This window comes from Daucus carota, chromosome 2 (genome assembly GCF_001625215.2).
Source record: "Daucus carota subsp. sativus chromosome 2, DH1 v3.0, whole genome shotgun sequence".
Classification (NCBI taxonomy): Eukaryota; Viridiplantae; Streptophyta; class Magnoliopsida; order Apiales; family Apiaceae; genus Daucus; species Daucus carota.
The window spans coordinates 10,608,781-10,634,486 of record NC_030382.2 but is presented as its reverse complement, the minus strand read 5'-3'; the positions used below and the strand labels follow the sequence as shown (position 1 = coordinate 10,634,486).

The window sequence follows — 25,706 nt, the reverse complement described above, 5'->3', positions numbered from 1 at the left end:
CTAAACTACAAAGGTCATGGAAAACCAAAAGAAGTAATTATGATTTTGACGTAGTAACTTGTTATTGAGCGAATGTTAGGATATTATATAATAAGATTATTATATTATATATGTCTAGATAGAAACTGAAAAAATTTAGTCACTTTCTTTTTCACCCGTGGAAAAATAAAATTAAGTCAAAATTAAAATGTATAATTTTTGAAATTAATAAATAATAAGAAATTTTGTGACGAAATGCGTAATTTGAGAAATAACATAAAATCCAACCAAAAAGAACCGGACATTTCAAGTATTACATTATCAAAATGAAATTGCTTTTTGAGGAGAAAGACACGGTTTCAAGTTGCGTTACAAGAAATTTGAAAATTAAAAAATATTATGCGAAGCAAAATATAGGACGAAGTTGTGTTTTGATTATTTTTTTTCTGAGAAACATATTAGAATAATATATTTTTTAAAAGAAAATATAAAAACAATACATTCAGGACAATATTTCAGAATCGTCAAATTTATGTCCTCCCCCTGCATGCATACAGTGCCGACACCTTATGAGGTCATTTGGTATCATATCTGACATCATGTGTGCGGTTGAGTGCTATAAACAATCAATATATATAATTTTTGTAAAAATTAACTTATTAATTTATATTAATTAAAAATATTAATAAAATTATTGATATTATATATTTTTGCAATATTGATTTAATTTTGTATCAAATATTAATATTTCATTACTTAAATAGAGACAAAAAATTCAAATATATTGAGAAATCGTGTAAATGTGATATGAGTTTGAGGTATCATATTTGATATCATGTGTGTGGTTAAGTGCTGGAATCAATATATACAATTTTTGTAAAACATAACTTATTAATTTATATTAATTAAAAATATTAATACAATTATTACTATTACATATTTTTGCATCATTAATTTAATTTTATATCAAACATTAATATTTTGTTACTTAAATAAAGACAGAAAAAAATCAAATATGAATGTGTTTCATACATCTATCTCATACCCAACTATCAAAAACCCATATCCGGAGATTTAAGATATTAGGTCTGAGTTTTTTTTTCCGATCAAATATCATGTACTCCCCGTCCCTCTAATTTATTTACAGTTTTTCATACTGCTCGACACGCATTTTAAGACACATATAATACATAGTTGTATAACTTGTTTTTTTAAAAAACTTTTTTTTAGAAAAATATAAACAACAAACTTTTATTGAGGAAAAAAATTCAAAATAATTTATCAAACAATGTTTTATAAGATCATTAAAATGTGTGTCAGCTCTCATCAAACAAATTAACTGGGACGGAGGAAGCATGAGTTTAGAATAAGGGGGACGGAGGAAGCATGAGTTTAGAATGAATAAAACCCGGTAGATATCCAAACGATTCCTAAATTTGTTTGTCGTCGGCTGTTTGTAGTTTTGTCAATTAATGGTTGGGTTGACTTCTAGTTAAAGATTCTCGGGTCCCATGTTCTTATTCTTTCGAGCATGCTAACAGCTGCTAAGACATATTTCGTCCAGTTTCACAGTAGTTTACTTCAGTTTACTTGTGCTTCGATTGCATTCGTTATCGGTGTGCACGGATCGCTTGGCCTCTGCATATGTATATGTGAGTGTGATATGGATTTTGTTATCGTCGATTTTGTTATTTCTCTGGTGAAAGCTGGGTTTTTTCTGATTTATCGAAAAAAGTACTTTTCAAACTATTTCAGTCCCGCTTAAAATGACTTTTTGATTTTTGCCTTCATGTCAAACCCGAGTCTCGGGCGCGGCAGAACTCTGATATCATGTCAAGTAACCAAACCAAGATCATATTATACCCTAACAGTGAAATATGTATTTTACGAAAAAGTAAAATAATTTAATATTATATATGTTTGAGTAGTAGATAAATGATTTAATCTGTTCACTTGGTAGAATTAGTAAAACAGTGATTTTTATAGGAAATTGTTGATTTTGCGAAATATGTAAATCACAAAAATGTAAATTAATTTAAGGTCATATATTTGAGTAGTAGATTTAATAGATTGACTTGATAGAAATAGGAAAACAATGATTTTTAGTCGAGAAATAAATCAGTTTGAGTGGGACGGAAGGAGTATATATGTTAACTGTTTTATGAGTAGTTTGATATTTGAAATTAAATAGTGTGACTGACATAATCTGCAACCTGTTTGTTACAGGTTTTGCAATGGCTGTGAAAGTGATTAATTTGGAGTGTGTTTGATGAAAATTGGAAGGTCTGAATGAAAATTTCGCAGTTTTACTGCTAAGAAGTGGTGTTTGAGTATGTAATTTGTGGTCAGTGTTGTAAATTTGTTCAGTTGTGAAAGAATAATGAGTTTAAATGTTCTTAATTGGTATTGCCAGCCTATAAGGTATGGTATTTGGGCAAGCGAGACGCAGAGTGCATTTGGTGCTTATACACCATGTGGCATAGATTCTTTTGTGATCAGTGTATCTCATTTGGTGCTTTTGATTTTGTGCTTGTACCGAATATGGTTGATTACAAGGGATGTTATGGTGCAGCGGTTTTGTCTGAGATCGAATGTTTATAACTATGTATTGGGGGTTATAACCACTTACTGTACTGCTGAGCCTTTGTTCAGATTGGGTTTTGGGGTTTCACTATTTAACTTGAATGAAGACTCCGGGTTTGCACCTTTTGAGGTGCGCTTTTTTTCTTTCCCTCTCTGTCTCATATCAGTTAGTTACATGTATCATGATCATTAGGGCTAGCTTGCAAATTTTATTAAGTTACTATGATTGCTCTTCTAAGGTGTACCATAAGTTGGTCATTAGTAATTGTTTTTATTGGATAATTGGTGGCTTTGGAGATGCCATCTACAGGTTTCAGCATCAGTAGTTCCTTTAAAGTAACAGTTACATTTACAAGTTAATTCAATTTCTGAAGAACTGTAATATATGACACTACTTAAACATCCTTTACAAAGTAAAAAATAGCCCTGCTTTTACTTTGCACCCTTTAACATATGACACAATCCCCATTTCGAGTTTTTCCATGCATGATACAACTACAGTTCGTCACAACTTTATATGTGTTTATTCTTGTTTTTCAATCAATTATATATATAATTGCACTCTCTGAATTCTGAATGGGATAGAAGATCTTTATGCAGGTTGCACAATCTGTCCTTTTATTGTTGTAGTACATTCACCTATGTTTCTTCTCCATGAGAGAGTAGAACATTTATAATCAGGACTACATTATTGTTATCACAGGTGGTTTCCTTGATTATCAGTGCTCTTTCTTGGGGATTTATGTTGCTGATGATTGCCTTGGAAACAAAAATTTATGTTCGAGCATTTCGATGGTACATCCGCTTTGCAGTTATATATCTCCTTGTCGCAGATACCGTGATGCTGACCTTTTTGATTTCCTTGAAGAATTTTTACCCGAGGTCAGTTTTTGGTCATTGATGCAAGCACTTAATGCACTACTTTCTCAATCTCGTCTTTTTGAATTGTGGGAATCGACAGATTGGGCTGTACACTTACTGGGTTGTTGCCTATATCGTCACTCATCACTATAGCGGGAAGGCTGTCAGATGTTTGAAAAACTTGTTCGTATTGGCTGATAGAAATTTAGGAGCTGTTGGTTTGTTGTGCACCTCTCCTTTTCCATCTACTTAATAGAGCTCCACTAGAATCCCCCCTCCCTCGCTGCGAACTGTTTTTAACATTGCCTTGATTAAAATCAATAAATGAACTAAGGACAGGTCTTCTCGTAACACCATGATTTGCTGTTCAACCTTAAAGTTCTTCCAGTTTGTTTTAATAATTCCTAATTTCTCCAACCACAACATCCCAAAATAGCATCTGAATCCTGTAACCCGAGTGGTACAAATATTCGATAATATCTCCCCTAGCTAATGTAGGAGCAATTCTTACACTTTCCCGTACCTCTTACAGCCTCCCGATTTCCTAAGGATACACTTAAATTCTTTAGTTTTAACCACAGGCACCCTGAATTTTCTATGATTGCAATTATGAGTCGCCCTAGGGTCAATCATAAGTACCACATACTCTCCCTCTGATTTCCTCTTTAGTTTCATCGTCTTTGGTGATGATAATCAATGATGGAATTTAAAGAAACTTCGGGTTGATAGGTGCACAATCCCTCTATAACACCCTTCCTCTGTTCCTCTGTAAGCAATATCCTTAACTCTTTTATTTATATATCTGCTCCTCCATGCACTTTCCATTGCACCTAAAATAACGCCTTTTCTCTTTTGTGTTGAAATTTGCTGGCTGATAGAAGCCTAACTACCAATGGGCTTGGCGTTAGGGATGCATGAGTCATTGTCTTTGGACTGTTCTGTGAGGACTGATTAGAGCTTAGTTGTGTTGTAAACCCCGATTTCCCCATATACCCCCATGTTAAAACCATTAACCCTGAGGTGTGGAAACTATGAGAAAGGTCTAGACTAGGGCTATTTGTTGTAGATGAAATTTGATAGGTAGAGTGAGTTTGGCTTTACCTTTATTGGACTTTTGTACTCCCATGTACTTCTCTTCCACTTTGAGCTAATTTCATGGCTTGCTTCAACGTATGCATACTTCATTCGCATGTTGAAGTCTTCCTTCAATCCATTACAAAATGACTATCAAAATGATTTGGAGAAGTTTCTATAGTGTCGTTGTCGTCTTGATTAAATGCCTTTGAAACTCTAATATCGTTCCTCTTTGTTTTATGGTGAGCCACTGGTCACAAAGTGTCCCCATGTGTCGCGATCAGAACTGCTGCAAGATTAAACTCCTCATATCCTCCCAACGCATAATCATTTTGTTTCTATGCTCCCATTGATAACGCTTCTTCTAATTTCTCCTCGTCACTGAAACAATAAAAGGTGAAATTTCTCTTTGGCGGCAAAATCCATCTACCGGGGTTGGTACCAGCAAACTTTGGTAGATCTATTTTTTGACATCTCTAGGTTCCTCCGGTCTGAAAGTTCCCCTCCTACTCCTGGGTCTTCAACTGTCCATTCCTTATCTTTGTTCCGACTGGTAATCCCTTGAAACCCTAGTCCCCGAAAAGTGGGATTGCGAAACTCTTGAGCCTACACCTTCATCGAGAGATCCCAAATCCCCATCATCATGGTGTTGCATGTGATTCACCTGTTTAAGGGCTGAGATTGTTGTTCTCATTTCTGTTTGAAATTCTTCTTGTCGTCTGGTGACCTCTGAAATTTGGCTGAGATCTGTGTTGGTTGTACTGAACTGTGAAATGTTTGATTGTGTAATGTTTGATTGTGTAGAGTAACAATTTTTTTTGAGTTATATTACTTGTTATAGAGAAATTACTGGGTCTTCAAATTAAATTTCAAAGTGTGATGTGCACTAAAATTAATCACTGATGTAAGTAGGCATGTAGGTGTTTGTGAACCTTTGACAGGGAAGTTCACTAAAAATAGCTACTTTTTGTGCAGGTTTGTATTGCTTTTGTACATGTGTACATTCTTCTGCAAGGTTTGTCATTTGTCCCTAAAGAATGTTGTCTGTGGTATTTTTATTAGGGAAAAATCTCAAATTGGTCATTAAAGTGAGCCTGTAGTATCAAAAGTTTTTATCAAACTTAACGGGGTCTCACTCGTACCACTCTAGTAACGGATAATGACATGACGTTAGTTTGACTGGTTGACCAGACGGAAAGCTGACGTGGGGACCAGAGTGGCTGACAGAGTGTTTGAGTGGCGTCACGTGGCTTGTGACTCAGATTGCAACGGTCACAAGAGATATAAGAAAACGAAAATAAAATAAGATAAGCAATTATAAAAATAAAAACTTGACAGTCACAAGCCACGTAACGCCATGATTATCACCTTTAGCACCTACTGTTGAAGGTAAGATAAAAACTTACTGTTGAAGGTAAGTTTGTATTGTTTTAATTGTTTATCTTATCTTATTTTAGTTTTCTTTTATCTCCTGTGACCGTTTCAATCTGAGTCACAAGCCACGTAACGCCACTCAGCCACTCTGTTCGCCACGTCAGCTTCATTATGTTTTACTAAAGTGTTACGAATGAGACCCCGTTAAATTTGATATAACTTTTGATACTACAGGCTCACTTCAGTGACCAATTTGAGATTTTTCCCATTTTTATTATTGGCTTCGTTCTGGGTTCCTGAATAAAGAAGGTTCTTTTGCTATGAGTAAATTCTTAGGAACTTGGTTTGGTGGAGCACCAGACTTTGTTAGAAGAATTTACTAAATATGTAGGATTCAAAGACAAAATTTGGTTCTCCAGTTTCAGAATAAATGGTGATTATAATTTCCGAATTAGAAGGCGTAAAGATAAAAGTAGGGTGACACATGTTGTGATGCAGATTATGTTCCTTTAATCTCTGTTTCGATAAATGTAACACATGTTATGATGCAGATTATGTTTGGAATGCTTCTCCTTTTTCACATTCCGAATCTGGACCCTTACCCGAATTACATCCCACTGTCAACGGGGTCTTCTGATGACACAAAGTATGAAGCACTTCTTGGAGGTGATCATGTTTGTCCAGAGAGAGAGGCCAACATATTTTCCAGTGAGCATATATCCTTGAATAGTAGTACTGCATAAGCTACCTATATATTTTTGCTGGTTACCTTAACTTATCAGTGGTGAAGGTTCACTATATATCTCTCCACATACTTAAACCCCCTTTGCGATATACCTGTATATATGATGAACACATAAGGGTTTTCTTTTACAGGAACTTATGTCTTGCAATATGTACCTATCAGATTGTTGTACTCAACATAGCTCTAAGTATATATATATCATATTAGAGAAATAATTTACAAGGCAGTGTGGTAAGTTTGACTCACTTTCTTCGAAGCCGGTAGTAGGGTACTTTGTGGACTGTGATAGTTTTCCATTTCCTATTGCTAAATTTGCTACACGATATATAGTACTAAAATTTGTTAATATGTTTGAGCCTATTAGTAATATAACTAATGATAAATTCGTTGCATTGAAACTAACAGTCTGGTGCCTAATCCTTGTGGTAGGGACGTTTTTTGGGTGGATTACTCCTCTTATGCAGCAAGGATACAGAAGACCTATTACTGAAAAGGATGTTTGGAAGTTAGATACATGGGATCAGAGTGAAACATTAAGGATAAAGTACATATGATCTTGGCCTTCTGATACTTCCCTTTCTTTTGGGTCCCATACTGATAAGTGAATTAGTAATAAATAAGAACTAGTTGCAATGTACAAGTTTTAACTCTCAAATTGTTTTAGGTTTCTGCAATGCTGGATGGAAGAATCTCAAAAGGAGAAGCCATGGCTATTACGTGCTTTAAATAGTAGTCTTGGAAGAAGGTATAGACTGAATAATACCACTTGTAGTTTGTGACTTGTACCTCTGTTCTGACATATAGGTTTCTATTTTGTACTGAATCATATTTAATTGTTCTCTGCAGGTTTTGGTTGGGTGGATTTTTCAAAGTAATCTATTCATTTCTCTATAATATCTGTATTGTTGAAGTCCTTTTCTTTTCTAGCATGCTAATTTTATATAGCTAGCAACAACGGATCCAAGAGTATGCACTTCATTATGCTATTTTGATTGCATTAGAGTCTCATCACAAGAATTAAGAGTCTATTGGTATGCAGTCTTGAGACATAGTACATACTTTTATGTATATCATACTCACTTACATGATGTAAGGCTAAGTTGTCTAGTGTCAATTTAGAACTTCAAATCCATTTAATTGAAATTCATCTGCTCTCACTGTCTCCAACCTGAACTTCTAAAAGCATACCACACATTACCAGGTACTTTCATTTACTTGCATCATAAAAAGTCTTCTATATCCCTTTACGACAACTTACTACTCACGATAATTCAAGTGCCATAGATTAAATTATGTCATATCTTTTGTCAAAAACGGGTTGCCTTGGTATTATGTAGGCTCCAGGATTATTGAATTTGATTGCTTGGCTGATTGACGACTCCTTTGAGTTAACTTTAAGGCACGGATATTGGGAAGAGAATCCTAAAAACTGAACTTTCAAGTGATTTTTGATAGTATACTAAACTTGGATGATCCAGATCAGGCTAATGTTTGGTAAACAAGATAAAGTCGTGAATGATCACACCAGAAAATGTGGCTTTTGAGCAAATAAATTTGATATTTATATCAAACTAAGAATGATAAATCTATGGTCTTAGGTTTTTAACTCTTCTGTGTTCAACTTGTAGATTGGAAATGATCTCTCACAGTTTGTAGGACCTGTTATATTAAACCGTCTCTTGCAGGTTCGCTCTGATACGGATATTTTATATTTTCTCTCATCAGAAATTTTTTGACAAATTACTCACTAGTGCTATTAAAATTGCAGTCACTAGAGCGAGGTGATCCAGCTTGGATTGGTTATTTGTATGCCTTTCTAATTTTTGTAGGGGTGGTATGATTCTTAATTTTTTTGGTATACAGATCTTTGTCTATTATAGTTCCATGTCAACCATATATAATACTCACCCACCCCTTTTCTTATAGGTTTATACGTACTATTTCCTTTCTATTGATTGCATAATCTCTGATGTGCATTTTGTTGTCAACAACCTCATTATATGTTTTATGATTTTATCATTCACTTAGTGAAAGCTGTATCTTGCATATAGTTTTTTTTTTTTCCTTTTACGATGCATATGTTATGAACTTTGGAACGATGTGCAGTGCTTAATTATACCTCAATGTTTTCTCTCTCTCTCTCTCTCTTTTTAATTTGTATTCCGTTCTACATAACTTTTAAAAGCATGTCGTTCTGTGTTTTGCTTGCCAATAAACAAGTTGGGATCTTTTTTTTTTTTTTTGCTCTCAAATGATGTGCAGTATTTCCATAGTGCCTCATTGTATTCTCAGTTCTATTTTCACTTGGTCCCAAGTATAATGGTTTGACCAGAGTCGCATGGTTTTTCAAATTCCTGAGTATTTGCCTGGTAATTGGCTGGTAATCAAGCAAGTATTCTCCCTTTTTTTGTCAACGCCTGCTATATTATGTTTTTATATCTTGAACAAGTCAAGGTGAATACAGATCTAGTATCTGAACATGTTATATTATTCAATTTGTCTTGACTAGTTGAATTTATCTGGTCCAGTCATTAGGCGTGCTGTGCGAAGCTCAGTATTTTCAGAATGTGATGCGTGTTGGGTTCAGACTAAGATCAACTCTGGTAATATATTGCCTTAATATGTTCATGTTTGTTGATTTGCTGCAACACTTCCACTAAAACTTTATTCTATTAAAACAAAACCAATAGGAAATATATGTAGACTGAATATCTAGGACCAGAAATTCTCGTTTTTCTGTTTCATGATATTTAAAGCTCAATCTAATATGTGTGTGTGTGTGTGTGTCATATCCATTTGGAATTTGCTTTATAAATTTAATTCTTCTCAAGGTTCCAGAGTGTAGTAACCGATTGTTACTTCTTAATATGTAGGTGGCTGCTGTATTTCGCAAGTCTCTGAGGCTGACAAGTGAGGGGAGAGAAAAATTTCCTCCCGGAAGGATAACAAATATGATGACAACGGATGCTAATGCACTTCAGGTATACCAATGTGACTCCGCTGTCATAATCAGATAATACAAGGAAAATTAAGATGTTTATGGCTCCTTTGTTCTAGTGTTTGTGTGTGTGTCAGCTTTGTATTTTGTATTTTATGGTCTATCTTGCATTGAGATAAAAGATACCAATGATCGATTTATCGTGAAAAAAAGTTGAGTTTTACACCTGGCCTCGTAGAATGTAGATAGCGGGGCATCTTTCTGCATGCTTAGATTTTAACAAGCCTCTCTTGTATAGATTGATCGTTATTAGATAAGCATGAGTAGCAGAGTTTGAGCAGGTAAAGTAGCTCCTAGGGATGAGTGTCACTCTTTTAATGCTCGAGATGAGGCTGAGTGTGATATATCTATACCCAGCAACTTTCATCCAGCCCATATATTTCACCCTTATCTTTATACATACTACCATCTAGAATCATTGTCGAAGTTCTTATTTTTATCTTTATACATACTACCATTTAGAAACATTTAGATCCACGTTTGAAGCCTGAACCAGCTAGGAAATAGTACACCAGAGCACAAACTCTATTTGATGCTCCATGGGTTTAAAAATGAAATTGTTATCTATATACTGTAGAATTCCCCGTTCTTTGTTTTTATTGTACTCAATTGGTGTGTGGCTGTATGGGTGACGGGTACTCCATATTTGTCATCTCTGTCTAGAGTTATCTATAAATACTACATGCTACAGAAGCATTCTTTTTTGCCTCTGCTTCTAGTCAATTTGTATAGCTATATATCTGTTAAATTTCTGAGAAAATACTGTGCACTAATCAGAAGAATAGAAAAAAAAATTGATATAAATTTTGGTTCACGATTTCCAAAAATTCATCATTTCTGAAAGTGAGTACCAATTTACAAATTTTCATGAAGATAGTCTGATCAGCTTAATAACACTGATTAGTAATTCCAAAATTTTACTCTCAATAACTTCAATGTAATTTGATCTGGCATGAATGAGGTTCTGTAATCTCATCATTTTCTTAATATGTGCAGAGAATATGCCAACAGCTTCATAATTTGTGGTCTTCACCATTTCGTATAATCATGGCTTTGGTTCTTCTCTACCAGCAATTGGGTGTTGCTTCAATACTTGGTTCTCTTGTGTTACTTCTCATGATTCCTTTACAGGTAAAATGATAAATGACATTTCAGTGACCCTTTATTGCTGCATTGAATTATAGAAGTGACTGAGCACTTTACAGAAGCCAAGTAGTTTCCATAATCAGAGTCTGAGTGCTTGTTTGGGTACATATAGGTATTAACTTACTATGGAAATTTGTAATTCCTTGTTATATAATTACTACATAAAATTCCTTAGCAGTAGGAAATGTTTTGTTGTTTGGCATGTTGGAAGTGAATTTAATGGGAACTGCAAGTAACCAAGAGAAAGGTGGGTAAGCAGATCCCCTTGTTTTATGGTAATTCACACTTTCAAGGAACTTACACTTCTTGTCAAACAAACAACTTAAGTTTTGCACACTTCCTAAACTTCCAAGGTATTCATGTGTCAACCAAACAAGCTTTCATCTAATTTGTATCTGCTAACATCATGCATAGGTCAAAGGTAGAGAATATTAACATTAGTCTTTGTGGCCTACAAGTCTTCAGTTTTTATATTTATATTTTCATGGTTTTCCCGTTGGACTTATATTAGGTCAGTGATACCCTGTTCGTGGTACGGCTCATGGATCTGTGAACTAGATCCTTGGATCTTGTCCCACACTTTAGTAGAGACCACTGAAAAGGGGTTTTGGTTATTTATATTGAATCTAGATTGTTTTTTTTTCTTAATTGTTAGACTATTTTTTATGCTGTAATTGGTTATTTAAGACACACACACACACTTATATTAACCTGTATCAAGGCTTGTGTGCATCATTGTCTTATGGAAGCAGACATTTATTGTAAGCAAAGCGCGAAAGTTTTCCAGAGAAGGGTTGGAATGTACTGACAAGAGAGCAGGCTTAATGAATGAAATTCTTGCCGCCATGGAAACTGTGAAGTATGTGTTATCCTATTTAATTCAATTTTTTCTTTTTGGCATGATGTTGACTTTACAAGTTTCTGGCATTCAATATATTGCACTTGACATATGTCAGATGTTACGCATGGGAGGAGAGCTTTCAAACAAAAGTTCAAAGCATGCGAAATGATGAACTCTCGTGGTTCCGCAAATCGCAGCTGCTAGGAGCGGTATGACAAAAAAATTCCCTTGCAAAAGCATCTTACTATCAGTCCCATGTATCTGTTTCCGGGTGTATTGTGTCTGCATACTGGTTATGCATACCACATGCCTGCTTACTTCATTCCACTGTTCTGTGTGAGATTAAGTGGTGTATTATGTTGTTCTTTGATATTGTAAATGAATTAGTGTAACGCTTGGGAAAAATTTTATTCATAAAATTGTAATTACGTCTCACAGGATATGACAAAACATAATTAAAATATTTGTGATCAATGTAATAAGGAGAGGAAGAGAGGGAAGAGAACTGATGTGTATGTTATAAATATCTACTGCAACTATTACAAGTAGGCTAAGCCTCTATATAGTAACTAATAAATTTACTGCCTACTATATTACTTCAGTGATGATAAAACTTGTTGGCTATACTTCTAATGGTATCCTTTACATAATGATAGTGAGCTGTGACATCATGCCACATTAAAATTATGGCATCATTCTTTATTCTCAATGTTTTCTGACATTACATTGTCACCATAATTCCCCCTTCCCCCTCTTAAATATAAAAGAACACTACAGAGATAATTTCTCTTTTATATACAAAAATGTAGCATATCTTCAATGCATATAAGTTGATTATTTTTGTGAGAATGAATTAAAGTCATGCTTTACTTATTTTTCTCTTGCCTACTTTGCAGTGCAACACTTTTATTCTAAACAGCATCCCAGTTCTTGTGACGGTGATCTCATTCGGATGTTTTACTCTTCTTGGTGGAGAATTGACCCCTGCAAGGGCTTTTACATCACTTTCTCTGTTTGCAGTACTGCGTTTTCCTCTAAACATGCTCCCAAATTTGATAACTCAGGTTTCCCCTTCCTCGCCTTTCTTATTTGTGTGCTTCTCTAGCATGCCCCCTAATGCCATTTTTGTCTTTTGGCATATATAGTAATGATATTATAGATGATGTATCCATCTGATCGTAATTACATACTAGCTTATAAGCCGTGCAATGCACGGGCGGTTATTATATTTGTTATTTTATCGTATATATTTTAAATCTAATTAATTTTAATGTGAAAATTTTTTTTGATAGAATAATGTGGTTAAATAAATTTTTTGGTAACAGCTAAATAAATTCTTAATGGTTAAGTCCGTCATATATCTAATTAAAAGTTAGGTCGAACATATATATATATATATATATATATATATATATATATATATATATATATATTAATAAGGATGTTAAAATTTGTTTTTTACATGTTATAATTTAAGAAGACCTATAAACCCATATATAAACCAACCAATTAACCTTTTAATATTTCGTTATTAATAATTAATAATATAGTAAAGAACATATTAAAAGTTTAAAAGATGCGTAAACCCAATTACCAACCCATCATATTAACCTAATTTGTAATGTTTTTGTTTAATAGATAATAAAAAATATATTATAATATGTTATAAATTAAGGAGGTCCATAGGTCGAATACCAACCGGCTCACCAAACTCGATCGACCGACCGACCGACCAATTGAACTTTTCATGTTTCGGCTTTAATAGTATAATGATATATAGTATAGTATAAATTTATAATATTACATTTAAAGTGAGACAATTAGAGTATTTAAAAATAATGTATTTTGGTTTACTAATTAATAATTATATATATTAATATTATATTTTTAAATATATGTCGCCCATGTTAATTGTAAAAGATCGGGTTTTTTAGTTACAAAATCTAAAAAAGATAACGTGTTTTAGTTAAAAAAGGTAATTACTATGTTGCTCAATGTCATTTTTGAAGATCGAGTTTTTTTAGCTAGAAATATAAAAAAGATAATATTTTAGTTAAAAGGAATAATTGTTATATAGATAGGCCCGTATTTTGGCCCAGATACCGACTGAGTGACCGACCAAACTTTCAATGTTTTTGGCCTTTCTCTCGGCTTTAATGGTATAGTATAAATATAGGAATTCAGATCATTGCCAAATTTAATATGTCCACTATAAACAACTGCTTCTCTTTAATTGTCTGGAGTTACCCTTTTTGTGGAAAGGGTGGACTCTTTGTTCTTCTATAAGGCTATACTTTCTTGCCATCTAATATTTATTTTATTGAAATTAGATACAACAATGTTAAAAACTGAATGATGATGTAAGAAAGATTTCTTGTCTAAACCAGAAGACAATGATGGCGCAACAATGTTAATTGAGTGTTAACAGACATACAGTAAGCGTTAAGTAATAAGAATTATCAATTGCCAAAAAATAGTAAGCGTTATCTTGTATTTTCACCCTCTTTTGGCCCTATGGTAGGGAAAATTGTGGGGAACAAACAATTTCATCTCCTTTTAAAGGGCACATTCGATAAAATAAGTGACTAGCTGAGGAGATCTTACGAAACCAACGATCTTACAGCAGGGTAGTTCACTTGACTTCAAAATATTATTGAGATCTAAGTTATATAATAAATTCTGAGAAGAGGTAGGCATTTTAAAATAAATGACCATGCAAATGAAAGAAAAGTTTATTTGCAAACTGGCCAAAAAACTTTCTATACAAATCGAAAGACTTGCTACATATCTTTTTGATTGGGTCTATTCACCAAGCCTTGGGTACTCCTAGTGCATATTTTTGATTGAATATCTTTGTATGATTGTCATGATTTTAGTTGTTATATGCTGATGTGATGATTATATGATATTGCGTAGGTAATTATTATTTTATCTTAGTTAAATTGTGATCCATGACAATTATATGCTTATTTGTTTCATGATTGACTTTGATAGAATAATAGATGCATGATTAATTCATTTTTGAAATTTTTAATTGGTATCTATTTCTGATGCTTTATTGATGTTTTATTTGTGAATTGATTGTGATGTATTGGCACTGGTGAAATATTGTTGCATATTTCTTAAAACCACTGGTGCTAATATATTTTAGGTGCTTAATATTCTGAGTACAAGGGAGACAACATAATCTTTATTCTGTCTCATATTTATGTTCTGGAGTGGTGAGTTTCTTCAAAGAAATTTTCTTATCAATAGATTTCAACAATTGGTATCCACTACTCTATCTCATAAATATTTCTTAGAATATTTTGCATCTATACATGTAGCGTCATAGGACGAGACATTGATTATCTTGTATTTGTGTACTTGGTGATCTTTGTCACTTGCAGCGTCTGTTTTGACAATGTGCTAGTATGAGGCCTTTTCACTAATTATTGTGGTGAATGCTTTATACACTGTAGCGCATAAATTTTCTTGTTTCCTTTTTAAATTGTAGTGAGAAACAGGAGTCTGTGTCTTTTTCAAAGACAAGTTCATTTAAACCTTTTATGCATAGATTCAGACTCTTGTACTCAAACCAGTTTTTAATGGAAAACTTTGATTCTTTCATCGGTTGTGATTGTCATTCTTTATGAAAATCATTTTTACAATCACAACTGATTCATTTTTCTCAAAAGATTAAATGCAATTGCTTTCATTTAAAATCATAGATTTTCTAAAGTGCATTTATATCTCATTCTGTTCTTCGGAACTTTATCAGCCTCTTGGCTTTCCTAGATAGTCATAAGGTTGAAAACCAACAATCTTTATCCCAGACTATAAAACCAAATTCAGAACACATCCCAACTTTCCCCCTGGAGTGATAAGGAACTTATTAGACTAGAGGTCAATGAGGGAGAAACTGTACTCGTTGCAGCAAATAAGGATGTGAGGGATAGTGTACCCACAGCTCTACCTCTCAAGAAGAAAAGGTGTTTTGAACTTGAGGTAACTGTTGCTCATCTGTATTCTCTCAAAAGAATATAGAGCTGAAAAAGGCAATAAAACAGTCTCTGGAATCATTCTCTCAACAGGATGAGTCCATTGAAATTCGCTCGTCAGCCAGAGCATCTTGTATTGAGTCAAGCACATCATCAGTAATCACTCTGATGAAGAGCCTAAACAAAAATCTTATGGACACAATACAAGAGAGTGCACAGTAAGGTTAAAGGTTTTGTTCCAGAAGCAACTTCTTCATTTACCATTTTACGGTAAATAAGATGGTTGATGCCTTTACAGGTGTAAGGAGGAAACGAGGATCTCAATTGCCAAATCTTCAGGATTCTCGTCTCCCTCCCCAGATAAGAACAGATCTGGATCCAATCGGAATGGATTTCCTATTTATAGGAGATCGGCAACTCTCTGACTATGAGTCAATTTATTGATGAGTCAGTTGAGGATCAGGGATTTACGAAACCCCATTGCACCGCCAGTGACCTCTCTTGAAGGGGCTATGGTGATTTTCTCATGCAGGTACAGAAGACCATACTTTGAGTGCTGAGAGAAACACTGTGAGCCAAACACTAAGAGTTAAACACTTGGTGAGATTCTGAGAAGAACCAGAGAGATATCTGTGAGCATGAGTGAGTGCAAACACATAGGAAATTGAGAAGAGTGAAACACTTGTGAGGTACATATTATAATATTTAGTATCGAAAACTCACATGTTGTTGAAAGAATTGACGGAAGCAACTACGGTTCATTCCATTTCACGGTGTGAACTTGTGGTTGATGATTCTCTTGAATCAAGTGTCTTCACAGACATTGAGGAGGACTTAGGCCTTTGCCATAATTAAGCCTTTGTCTAACCTCCCAGAGCAAACAACTCTGGATCCTTAATTGGATAAGCCACTTAGTGGTTGGCAACTTGTGGACCATGATTCGGATTTATCCGATGAGTCTGCAGGGACTGGGAATTACGAACTCCCATTGCACCACCGGTGACCCCCTTTAAGGGTGGCTAAGGTGATTTTTTTTGCAGGTACTCAGCATTTTGGAAGCTCAGTATTTGTGTGGAGGGATACACTTACAGAACTCGTGAGTGACACCCTTACCCAAAAACCGAGAGAAAATTGAGTGTTGAGTGATACACCTGCAGAACATTTTAGTGAGACACCCACTAATTACCAAATTTATACCTAAAGACATAGTGGATGTTGCTACTGGAATGTCAGTTCTTATTCATTACTTTTCCGTTTGGACCCTATTCTTTCAACATAGGGACCAACCCAATTAAAGTAAACCCTTCTTCTGAACCCTTTCTTCGAACCCTACTTTAGTGTTGTTTAATTCTCTATAGGGAGATTATCTTTTGGTACAGGAGGATTTTCCTTGACCATATTTGATACCACATATCCTCGGAGGATTCCACAACTAAGGGGGAGAATATATTTAGGGGGAGAATATATGAAAGGGGGAAGAAAAAGTAAGTTAGCTTTCTTTAGCTGTCTACAACTAAGGAGGATTAAACTACTCTTTAGCTGTGTACTACTGAGGAGGAGATTCTTCTTTCAACTAAGGAGGAGGATTGATCTTTCATCTAAGGGGAGACAACTACTTATAACTAAGGGGAACCTGATCAAGGTAACGGGAGGAGAAGTATAAAGTGATACATCTATTCTTCAGTAAGTGGTAGACAGGAACTTATTCATTACCACTGGAGAATTCAATGAAGCTGCTGATTATTCTTTGCATAATGGAATGTTTTGAATTCTCTTCGAGACAGACTATGAGGATTATCTGGCAGGTAAGAAAAAACCAGAGAAATAAAGGTGATATGCACATCTGTTATTTCTATTCATGAAATCTGGAAATGTATTATATAATCCAGAAACTTTGTAGCATTATTTACTAGTCCAGGACTTTACTTTTTCTAGTGTTAGTTGAGTTATCCTCCAGAGGATTTGCTTGTTATGATTAACAAACAAATAGGGGGAGATTGTAAGTCTAAATGTAAAGACTACCCTATTTGTTACATAGGGATGATAACTCAACAATAGAACAGGACAAGTAAATAACACTACGCCTACACCGGAATCGGAAGATACGAAGACAAAGGTTGAAGAAGCCATCTACAGTCTTGAAGGAATCAGTTCACTGGAAGAAGTTCATTAATATGTTCATGCCTCGGTGAAGAATAAAGATTGAAGTATTCAAGATTGTGGAAGCAATGAAGATGTTGTCCAAGTACTCGAAAGATTTCAGTGCAACCCCTGAAGCAAGATATTTTTATATATCTTGGTTGGTTATTTATAATCAACAAACTGAAGCATAAACTAACCCGGAACCGACTGATCAATGTTTGCTGACAAAGACGGTACAATGTTTAACTTCAGTGTTAGTCGCTTGTGAACCAGACCAGTGCACTAAGCGTCAGCACGTACGGAGCTTTGCAAAGTATTTATCGATCGAAGAATTGATCCAGTCATATCAAGTCATTTGTTCCAAAGCCAAGCCAAGCCAAACTTCAGCTATGCCAAAGTCTCTGCTCAAATCCATATGTCAAGCTTCCACACAAATCAGGAAGTGACCTATCTTTTATATGTGTGCACTTATATATTTGTATATGTACAAATATATTTATATATATGTATATGTATATTTAATTAAATATAATATATATAATATATATGTATATATGTTTTTTTTAAACATATGTATATGTATATTTATATGTATGTATATTTAAATAAATATATATGTATATAATATATGTATTTATATTTTACATAAGCAATTATATAATTAAGTGTATATATATATTATATTATGTGCATAAATATATGTATATTTAGAGAGAGTTATATATATCTTTATATATATATTTATATTTATATTTACACATAGTTATATGTATATTATATATATTTAAATATATGAGAATATATTTAAATATATGTGTATATATATGTTACTATATGTTTATATAAATATTATATATATGTATATATTTATATATACTTTTCTTTATATATATTTATGTTTATATTTATATTTATAAATAACTATATATATCTCTATATATATTTATATATATATTTACATTTGTATTTACATATAATTATATATTATATATATTTAAATATATGAGAATATATTTAAATATATGTACATATATTATTTTATGTTCATATAAATAAAATATATATGTGTGTATATATTTATATATATTTTTATTTATTAATATAATAACAACATAATATATTATATTATATATATTATGCATGCATGTGATGATGTCAGGTGTCTAGGGCAACCTAGGGTTTGCATATGGTCATGTGTCTACTACAAGCTAGGGTTTCACTCTCTCTGAACGTAATGGAGGCCATGCACAGCATTGTAGCATCAGTACACACTGTATGGCGCGAGTTGTGGATATACTAGCAGGAGACTAAGGCAGGGATCACTGTGCACACTGTATTTGTAAGCTGTTGGCGCAACTTGCATGCTGATGAGAGAGAACAATACACATGAGAGCGGCAGTATGGCGCAGGTTGGTTAACTCCTAACCAGGAGTGATAACAGCCATGCATTGTTGTATATGGAAGCGCAAGTTAGAACTAGAAACATTATTCTAAGTCACCTGTCCAACACAGTGAACATCAGTGAGGCGCAACTTTGGTAGCGCAGGTTGAAGGAGGCGCAAGTTTGTGGTTTTGGAGAGAGAACAGGGGGAGTGTTTGTATGCAGGCGCAAGTTCCTTTTCCTTGATTTATTCTAAGTCATGCTAACACTCCGTGAACATTAGTGGCGCAAACTTTGACCCATCAAAGCGCAAGCTTTGACCTTCTCTGATGGATCAAGTTCTGTTAACACTTAGAATATATTCTAAGTGTTTTTCTTCATACAGTGGACAATGGAGGATGCAAGCGCAAGGTTTGACCGCGCAACATTTGACTCTCTCCTGGAGTACTGTATTGGCGCAAGTTTGATAGATATATATATATATACTTGTATATATATATTGGCGCAAGATGACTATTCAAGTAACCATGGTTAGTTTTGTTGAAAGCCTATAAATATGTAAGTTGTGCTCTCACAATTTACACATCCTTCGGGATGGATGGCCAAGTGCTATGCACAAACTCTCTCAAATATACACACACCCTAGCCTAGTTTTGTACCATAAATATTTGTAGTGGATAGGGCTTGTAATATTTAGAGGAGTGGTCATTGTAGCCAACCTTCGGGTTTGGATTTATAGCACCTTCGAGGTATTTATCAATATACAGATATACCTTGGAAAATATTGTGTGTTGGTTTAATATTTTCATATCCTCAGAAACCGACCCAATAAATATCCGGAATACGAAACCCATTACAGGACTGCAATTTATTTATCCGCAAGATTCGAAAGAATTTTAAATTGTAGTGAGTATCGTATTCAACCCCCCCTTCTATGATACTTTGGACCCAACATCATTATATTAAATTTTCAGATCAAGACTTTTTGTCATAATTTCTAATTAATAGAGTATTTTTTTCACTCCATAATCTTAGCTATTGATAATAAAGTTTTTATATATTCGATTTTTTAAATTTTTTGGATGCATGGGTCTAGCATGCTACCCATACGTAAATAAGGAAAAATAGTCACTGATTTTGACATTTATTATTACAATCTTTTTTCCTATTATATGTACTGGTTTCCATATTCACCACATTCAATTTTCAAATTTAGACTTTTTTTTATATAATTTCATATCAATGGAACACTTTTTAACTCCAAAATTTTAGTTCTTAATAATGAAATTTTTATTTATTAGATTTTTTTTAATTTCCAAATACAGGGATCTAGCAAGCTATAATTCATAAGCAAACAAGAAAACATAATCAAACTTAATTTTATCTTCACTAATTTTAGCATATATTATTACAATATTTTTTCGTATAATTTGTGCAGTTTTTATTTTCGATTAGTAAAGTATTTTTTCACTCCACAATTTTAACTTCTATTTAAAAAGTTTTTATATATCAGACTTTTTAAATATTCAAATACATGAATTTAGGCTGTTTAAACCTCGTATGCAAATAATAAAGAAATTTTGTCAAATTTTAATTGATTTTATTAATTTCAAATTTATTAGTATGATTCTTATAAAATTATATGTTTTACATTGTCAAAGTTGGTAAATATAATAACGATTTATATGTTTTTAAATGTGTAATGCGTTTTTTAAAGTATAGCACATATAAAATCAATTAGCACTCTATTTTTTTAATTATTTATTGACATATCTCATATATAGTATTCGTACATGTATTAATTTTTTCACCATGCCTTTCCTTATCATATCTTTAACATCTACCACGTACTGATCGCCAATAACAAAACTCGAGTATTTTAACTCCCATATGTTGCCTTTCTTAATTTATATTTCATATCATTCTGTTTGTTGATAAAAAATGTATAGTTTAACTAGATAAAAAAAACAAAAAATCATACTCGTGTGCGTAGCACGGGCCAAAATGCTATTGAGCATATTTTTATTTAAATAAAAATTTGATAAATGAATATATTTTCATTTAAAAAATTTTGCATACTGTTTATTATAATTTTTTGTTATGTTATTTAAGATACGAGGGATTGCCGTTAGGCGACGTCGAGAAATTTTAATTATATAGTCATTACTATTACCATGTCCTTTATGAATATTTTAGAAACAATTACCTATATTTTTTTATTATTTTAACTATACATATAATGATTTGATAATAGATCTATTAACTTATAAGTTTTTATTCCAAACATGATATATTATTATTATTATATTAAATATTTGGTTATATTAATGATACTAATGAAAAATTTATTCCGTTATAAACTCAATAAAACTATTTCATTATAGATATTTATCACGTATATATTTTTATTATCAATTTTCAATATAGGCAATAACTGTAGCATATAATGGAATAGTAATGTGACTGAATTATGACTACATATGTATTCCTTTATTGATGAATTCTTTTGAGGTTAATTATTTCTTAACCTATTTATCAATTTTTGTTAAAGACGAGAGGAAACTCTATCATCAGCATATTCACCTTAATTTTATAATTGAGGAATGGATCTAAACTTTATAATCTACATAACCAGGTTAAGTTCATAATTATTTGGTTAAATGACTTTTTTGGTATGTTCTGAAAATATAATTATATTTTCAGAACATGTCAAAAAATTTGAAGTATAGAATATAATATTTTAATAATGTAAAAAATCATATATGAGTTTCTTTTTTGATATACATGACTGAGTCTTGAAAATAATAAAAATATATAAATTAGTAGTACCCTAAAAATCAACATGGTGTACATGTCATGCACAGTTTTATTAAATTAGTAGTATAATGTATTTGTAGTACTCTACATGTCATGCAAGCTCTTAAAAAAATTCTATGGTAAATTATCATTAATATATTAAGCTTATAATAGTGAAAAATAAAAATAAATTTAAAATTTGTATTTAAATTTAAAAAATAATAATGTGTATGGTAAAGGAAAAAAATGGGTCTAAATATCTTTTTTCAATCCATTTGATAAATTAAAAAAACAAATTTTAACAAAACAGTAACCCGACTTGGTCTATTAATGGAAACAAAACAATGTAAATACTGATTTGATATTACATTCAACATCTAGAGGTATACTAACTTGAACGTTAAAATTGTTTTTAAGTTGGATAAATATGGGTCGAATTAAAATTAATAATTTTTGGTCAAAAGATAAAAGAAGAAAAATATACATAGAATATAGCATTTTTGTAAAAACACCATTACATATTGAGAGAAAGATTATTTACTATTTCCAGAAAAAATTATATTTCCATAAAATATTAGATATAAAATTAAGTTGCCCTTAATAGGGTTAAGTTTAAAATTATTTCTGTTTCTAAATACATAGATTAATATAGTCTGCGTCTTTATAATTCCTGTTGCGTGATTTTATTGTTTTTCAATCGAATCATATATATTATCTTTTACATACGTTGCCTTTCATAACTTATATCTCATATCATTGTTTGTTGATAAAAAATTTATAGGTTAACTAGATAAAAACAATTCATACCCGTGTGCGTAACACGGGTCGAAATGTTATGAGCATATTTTTCTATAAATAAAAATTTGATAAATGAGCATATTTTCATTTAAATAGCTTAACAATAAAATTTCTTGCATATAGTTTATTATAATTTTTCGTTATTTTATTTAATTATACTAGGGGTCGCCGTTAGACGACCCCGAGAAATCTTAATTATATAGTCATTACTATTTTCATGAATTTTATAAATATTTTAGAAAAAATTACCTATTTATTATTTTAACTATACAAACAATGATTTGATTACTGATCCATAAACTTATAAATTTTTATTCTGAACTTTAAATATTATTATTATATTAAATAATTGGTTATATCAATGTACTAATGAAAAATCTATCCTGTTATAAAATCAATACAATATCTATTCCATAGATATTTATCACGTATATCTTCTCACTATCAATTTTCGGTATAGACAATAATTGTAGCATATAATTATAGTAATGTAACTGAATTATGACTACATATGTATTCATCCTTTATTGATGTTTAAGGTTAATTATTTCTTAATATATTTATCAATTTTTATTAAGGACGGGTGGAAACTCTATCATCAACATATTCACCTTAATTTAATAAATAAGGAATGGATGGAAGATTTATAATCTGGATAATCAGGTTAAGTTTATAATTATTTATGTTTCTAAATACAAAGATTTATATAGTCCGCGTCGTTATAAAATTTGTTGCGTGACTTTATTTTTTTTTCAATCAACATTCATATATATTATCTTTAACATCTACAACGTACTGATCGCCAATAACATAACTCGAGTATTTTAACTCTTACATACGTGCCTTTCATAACTTATATCTCATATCATACGGTTTGTTAATAAAAAATGTATAAGTTAATTAGATTAAAAAAAACAAAAAATCATACCCGTGTGCATAGCACGGGCCAAAATGCTAATAAACACGTTAAATTTTATAACTTAAAACTCATAAATAAGTAGTTTGACTGTGCCTATTACCCGTCAGATTTGGGGTTATTCATGATAGAAAATATAGGTTAAGTTGATAAAAAAAATCAAAGAATCAATACCCGTGTGTGTAGCACGGGCCAAAAAGGCTAGTTCTTACAAATACATGGAACAACATACCTCAATTTCATGGCTGATAATCGATTTGACCAGTTTTAAATATCATGATTTATATTTTTATTTTTTTTCTTCGAGCAGAGAAGAGATAAAATTTAATTAATCTAACCAAGAATTGCTGAATTTCTAGCTTCCCTGTGTATTTTTTATCTATTTATTTATTTGTGACTCAAATAAAATATATAAAAATAATATAAAAAAAATTCCAGTTTCAAGACGTTTAAATATGACACATCAGCATCACCAACTAATCAGTTAATTCATATATTTCAGCTCTTAACAATCCCACAAATTATGCATTCATTCCAGCTTTTATATTAAATTGTCTTAACTAATACGCAAGCTTGAATTCTCAACTCTGAATGTGTTATTGACTAATTTTTAGCTTATGACTTCCTATATTTCTAATTTAAATATGGAAAGACTTCTCAAGCACTCTCCAAGATATGAAACTAATCATCATTATTTTAAATTCAAAATCAAATCAATTCTTTTTCATATGATATTATTTGGCTACTGGACACTGGACAGGTTGTACTCTGTTTCATCAAATCAAAATTTTAAGGCTGATTTGGTAATTTCACATGCTCTTGGATCAACCCATTAAGCTTCCGGTTGGACCCAGCATCTTCCTTATTCAAATGAACACTAAGATGAAACATTTCGAATCTTCGGGAAACCCGACCCGAGTATCGTTGGATCTGAGAGTACATTCAAATCATATCACGATCATCATATCAAGATCAAAATTTCAAAATAGCATTAATCATGCGACCTTGAATCGTGCCACTAATCACGACGTCAGTTCAGATTTAAGCTTTACTACTTATTTGCATATGATATTCTTATCAGATCAAAGTAGATAATTTGAATTTCACATTCGAAACCATTCCTTCTTCCACGCCTCTAATCCTTGCTTGGCTTTCAAACTGATTTGTGTCATCGGTCGGATTTTGCTGGAGTACTACTGATCTTGACTTTCTTTACACGTTAATTTCTCTATCTACGGACTTTTCTTTGCGCTTATAAACTGTATTGTATAATAAAATTCTACTTATCTTGCACAAATCGCGTTCATCCGTGTATGCATCAGGTAGTATCCATCAAAGTTCTCTTGCGACGATGCTTCGACAAAGGATGGCGTCTCGAAGTCAAAAAGAGAATAACACCATTGGCCGTGAAATAGGTTTGCACTATTTCCGATTCTTTATTCAAAATATTTGCTCCATTGTGTATATTTGTTCATTCTATTATTGTTTAACGGGTTCTGAAATTTGTTGTTTGAACGCTGCAAGTATCATAATTAGTACATGATTTTGTATTGAACGTGTTTGATAATTTACTACAAAGAAAAGCTGAGAGATCGGTCCTCACAATTTCTATTGCTTTCATGCTCCAGGAATTTGAGAAAAGGTTCGAACACTTTGTGCAAATGAAATATTTGTGTTGTGATATAGAACTTGGGATTATTTTTTGAACATCATTTTTAACTCTTCGTGTTGGGATTTGTGTTGTGCAAAAAGTAATCTTAGTGTTTTGTGTTTTAATTCTCATGTGGGACGCTCATTTGATTCACCTGATATTGGATTAAGGCAGCCACCGGATGAAAGTTTGGAAAGCTAGAGAGGCTTTTATGAAAGTATACGACCTACGCATATGGGATTATGACTTAGCATTGGTTGTTCTCTTTTTTGTATTCCTGTTCTGGTTTTTGAGTTTTTTTATACTGTATAGATGACAAGATAATTTGTAATTACTTTATTTACATTATTTTTGCATAATTTCCTTTCTTATTGATAGTGATTATGATGCATGTATGTCCTATAATGAATTTATTGAGCCTCTTTTTGTTATTGAGTTTTC

The 25,706-nt window shown here is 32.3% G+C and overlaps 1 protein-coding gene across 5 annotated transcripts; it reads left to right on the top strand.

Annotated features, from left to right (window-relative positions):
- The first annotated feature begins 1,421 nt into the window (after nt 1-1,421).
- Nucleotides 1,422-25,706, top strand: LOC108205910 (ABC transporter C family member 12-like). Of its 5 annotated transcripts, none has more exons than XR_010288558.1 (19): nt 1,422-1,631; nt 2,206-2,692; nt 3,266-3,444; nt 5,473-5,512; nt 6,423-6,579; nt 7,046-7,160; nt 7,281-7,361; nt 7,463-7,487; nt 8,245-8,301; nt 8,385-8,450; nt 9,145-9,219; nt 9,490-9,597; nt 10,611-10,745; nt 11,513-11,619; nt 11,717-11,810; nt 12,498-12,665; nt 24,937-25,029; nt 25,194-25,256; nt 25,440-25,705. XR_010288558.1 is itself a non-coding variant. In XM_064086404.1 (18 exons), exons 2-17 carry the CDS (start codon nt 2,360-2,362, stop codon nt 25,027-25,029), a joined length of 1,833 nt encoding a protein of 610 aa, XP_063942474.1. In that variant the 5' UTR covers nt 1,422-1,631; nt 2,206-2,359; the 3' UTR covers nt 25,440-25,704. The 5 variants fall into 5 exon arrangements, 2 of the variants coding, with proteins under 2 accessions (XP_063942474.1, XP_063942475.1); XR_010288557.1 differs by having other exon boundaries at nt 25,139-25,256; XR_010288556.1 differs by having other exon boundaries at nt 24,937-25,256; nt 25,440-25,706.

Excerpts from the sequence above, each read along its gene's own strand:
- LOC108205910 (XM_064086404.1), top strand. The coding sequence starts at position 2,360 with ATGAGTTTAAATGTTCTTAATTGGTATTGCCAGCCTATAAGGTATGGT. Across the intron at positions 2,693-3,265 it reads CCGGGTTTGCACCTTTTGAG|GTGGTTTCCTTGATTATCAG; the intron begins GTGCGCTTTTTT and ends TTGTTATCACAG. Across the intron at positions 9,220-9,489 it reads TCAGACTAAGATCAACTCTG|GTGGCTGCTGTATTTCGCAA; the intron begins GTAATATATTGC and ends CTTAATATGTAG.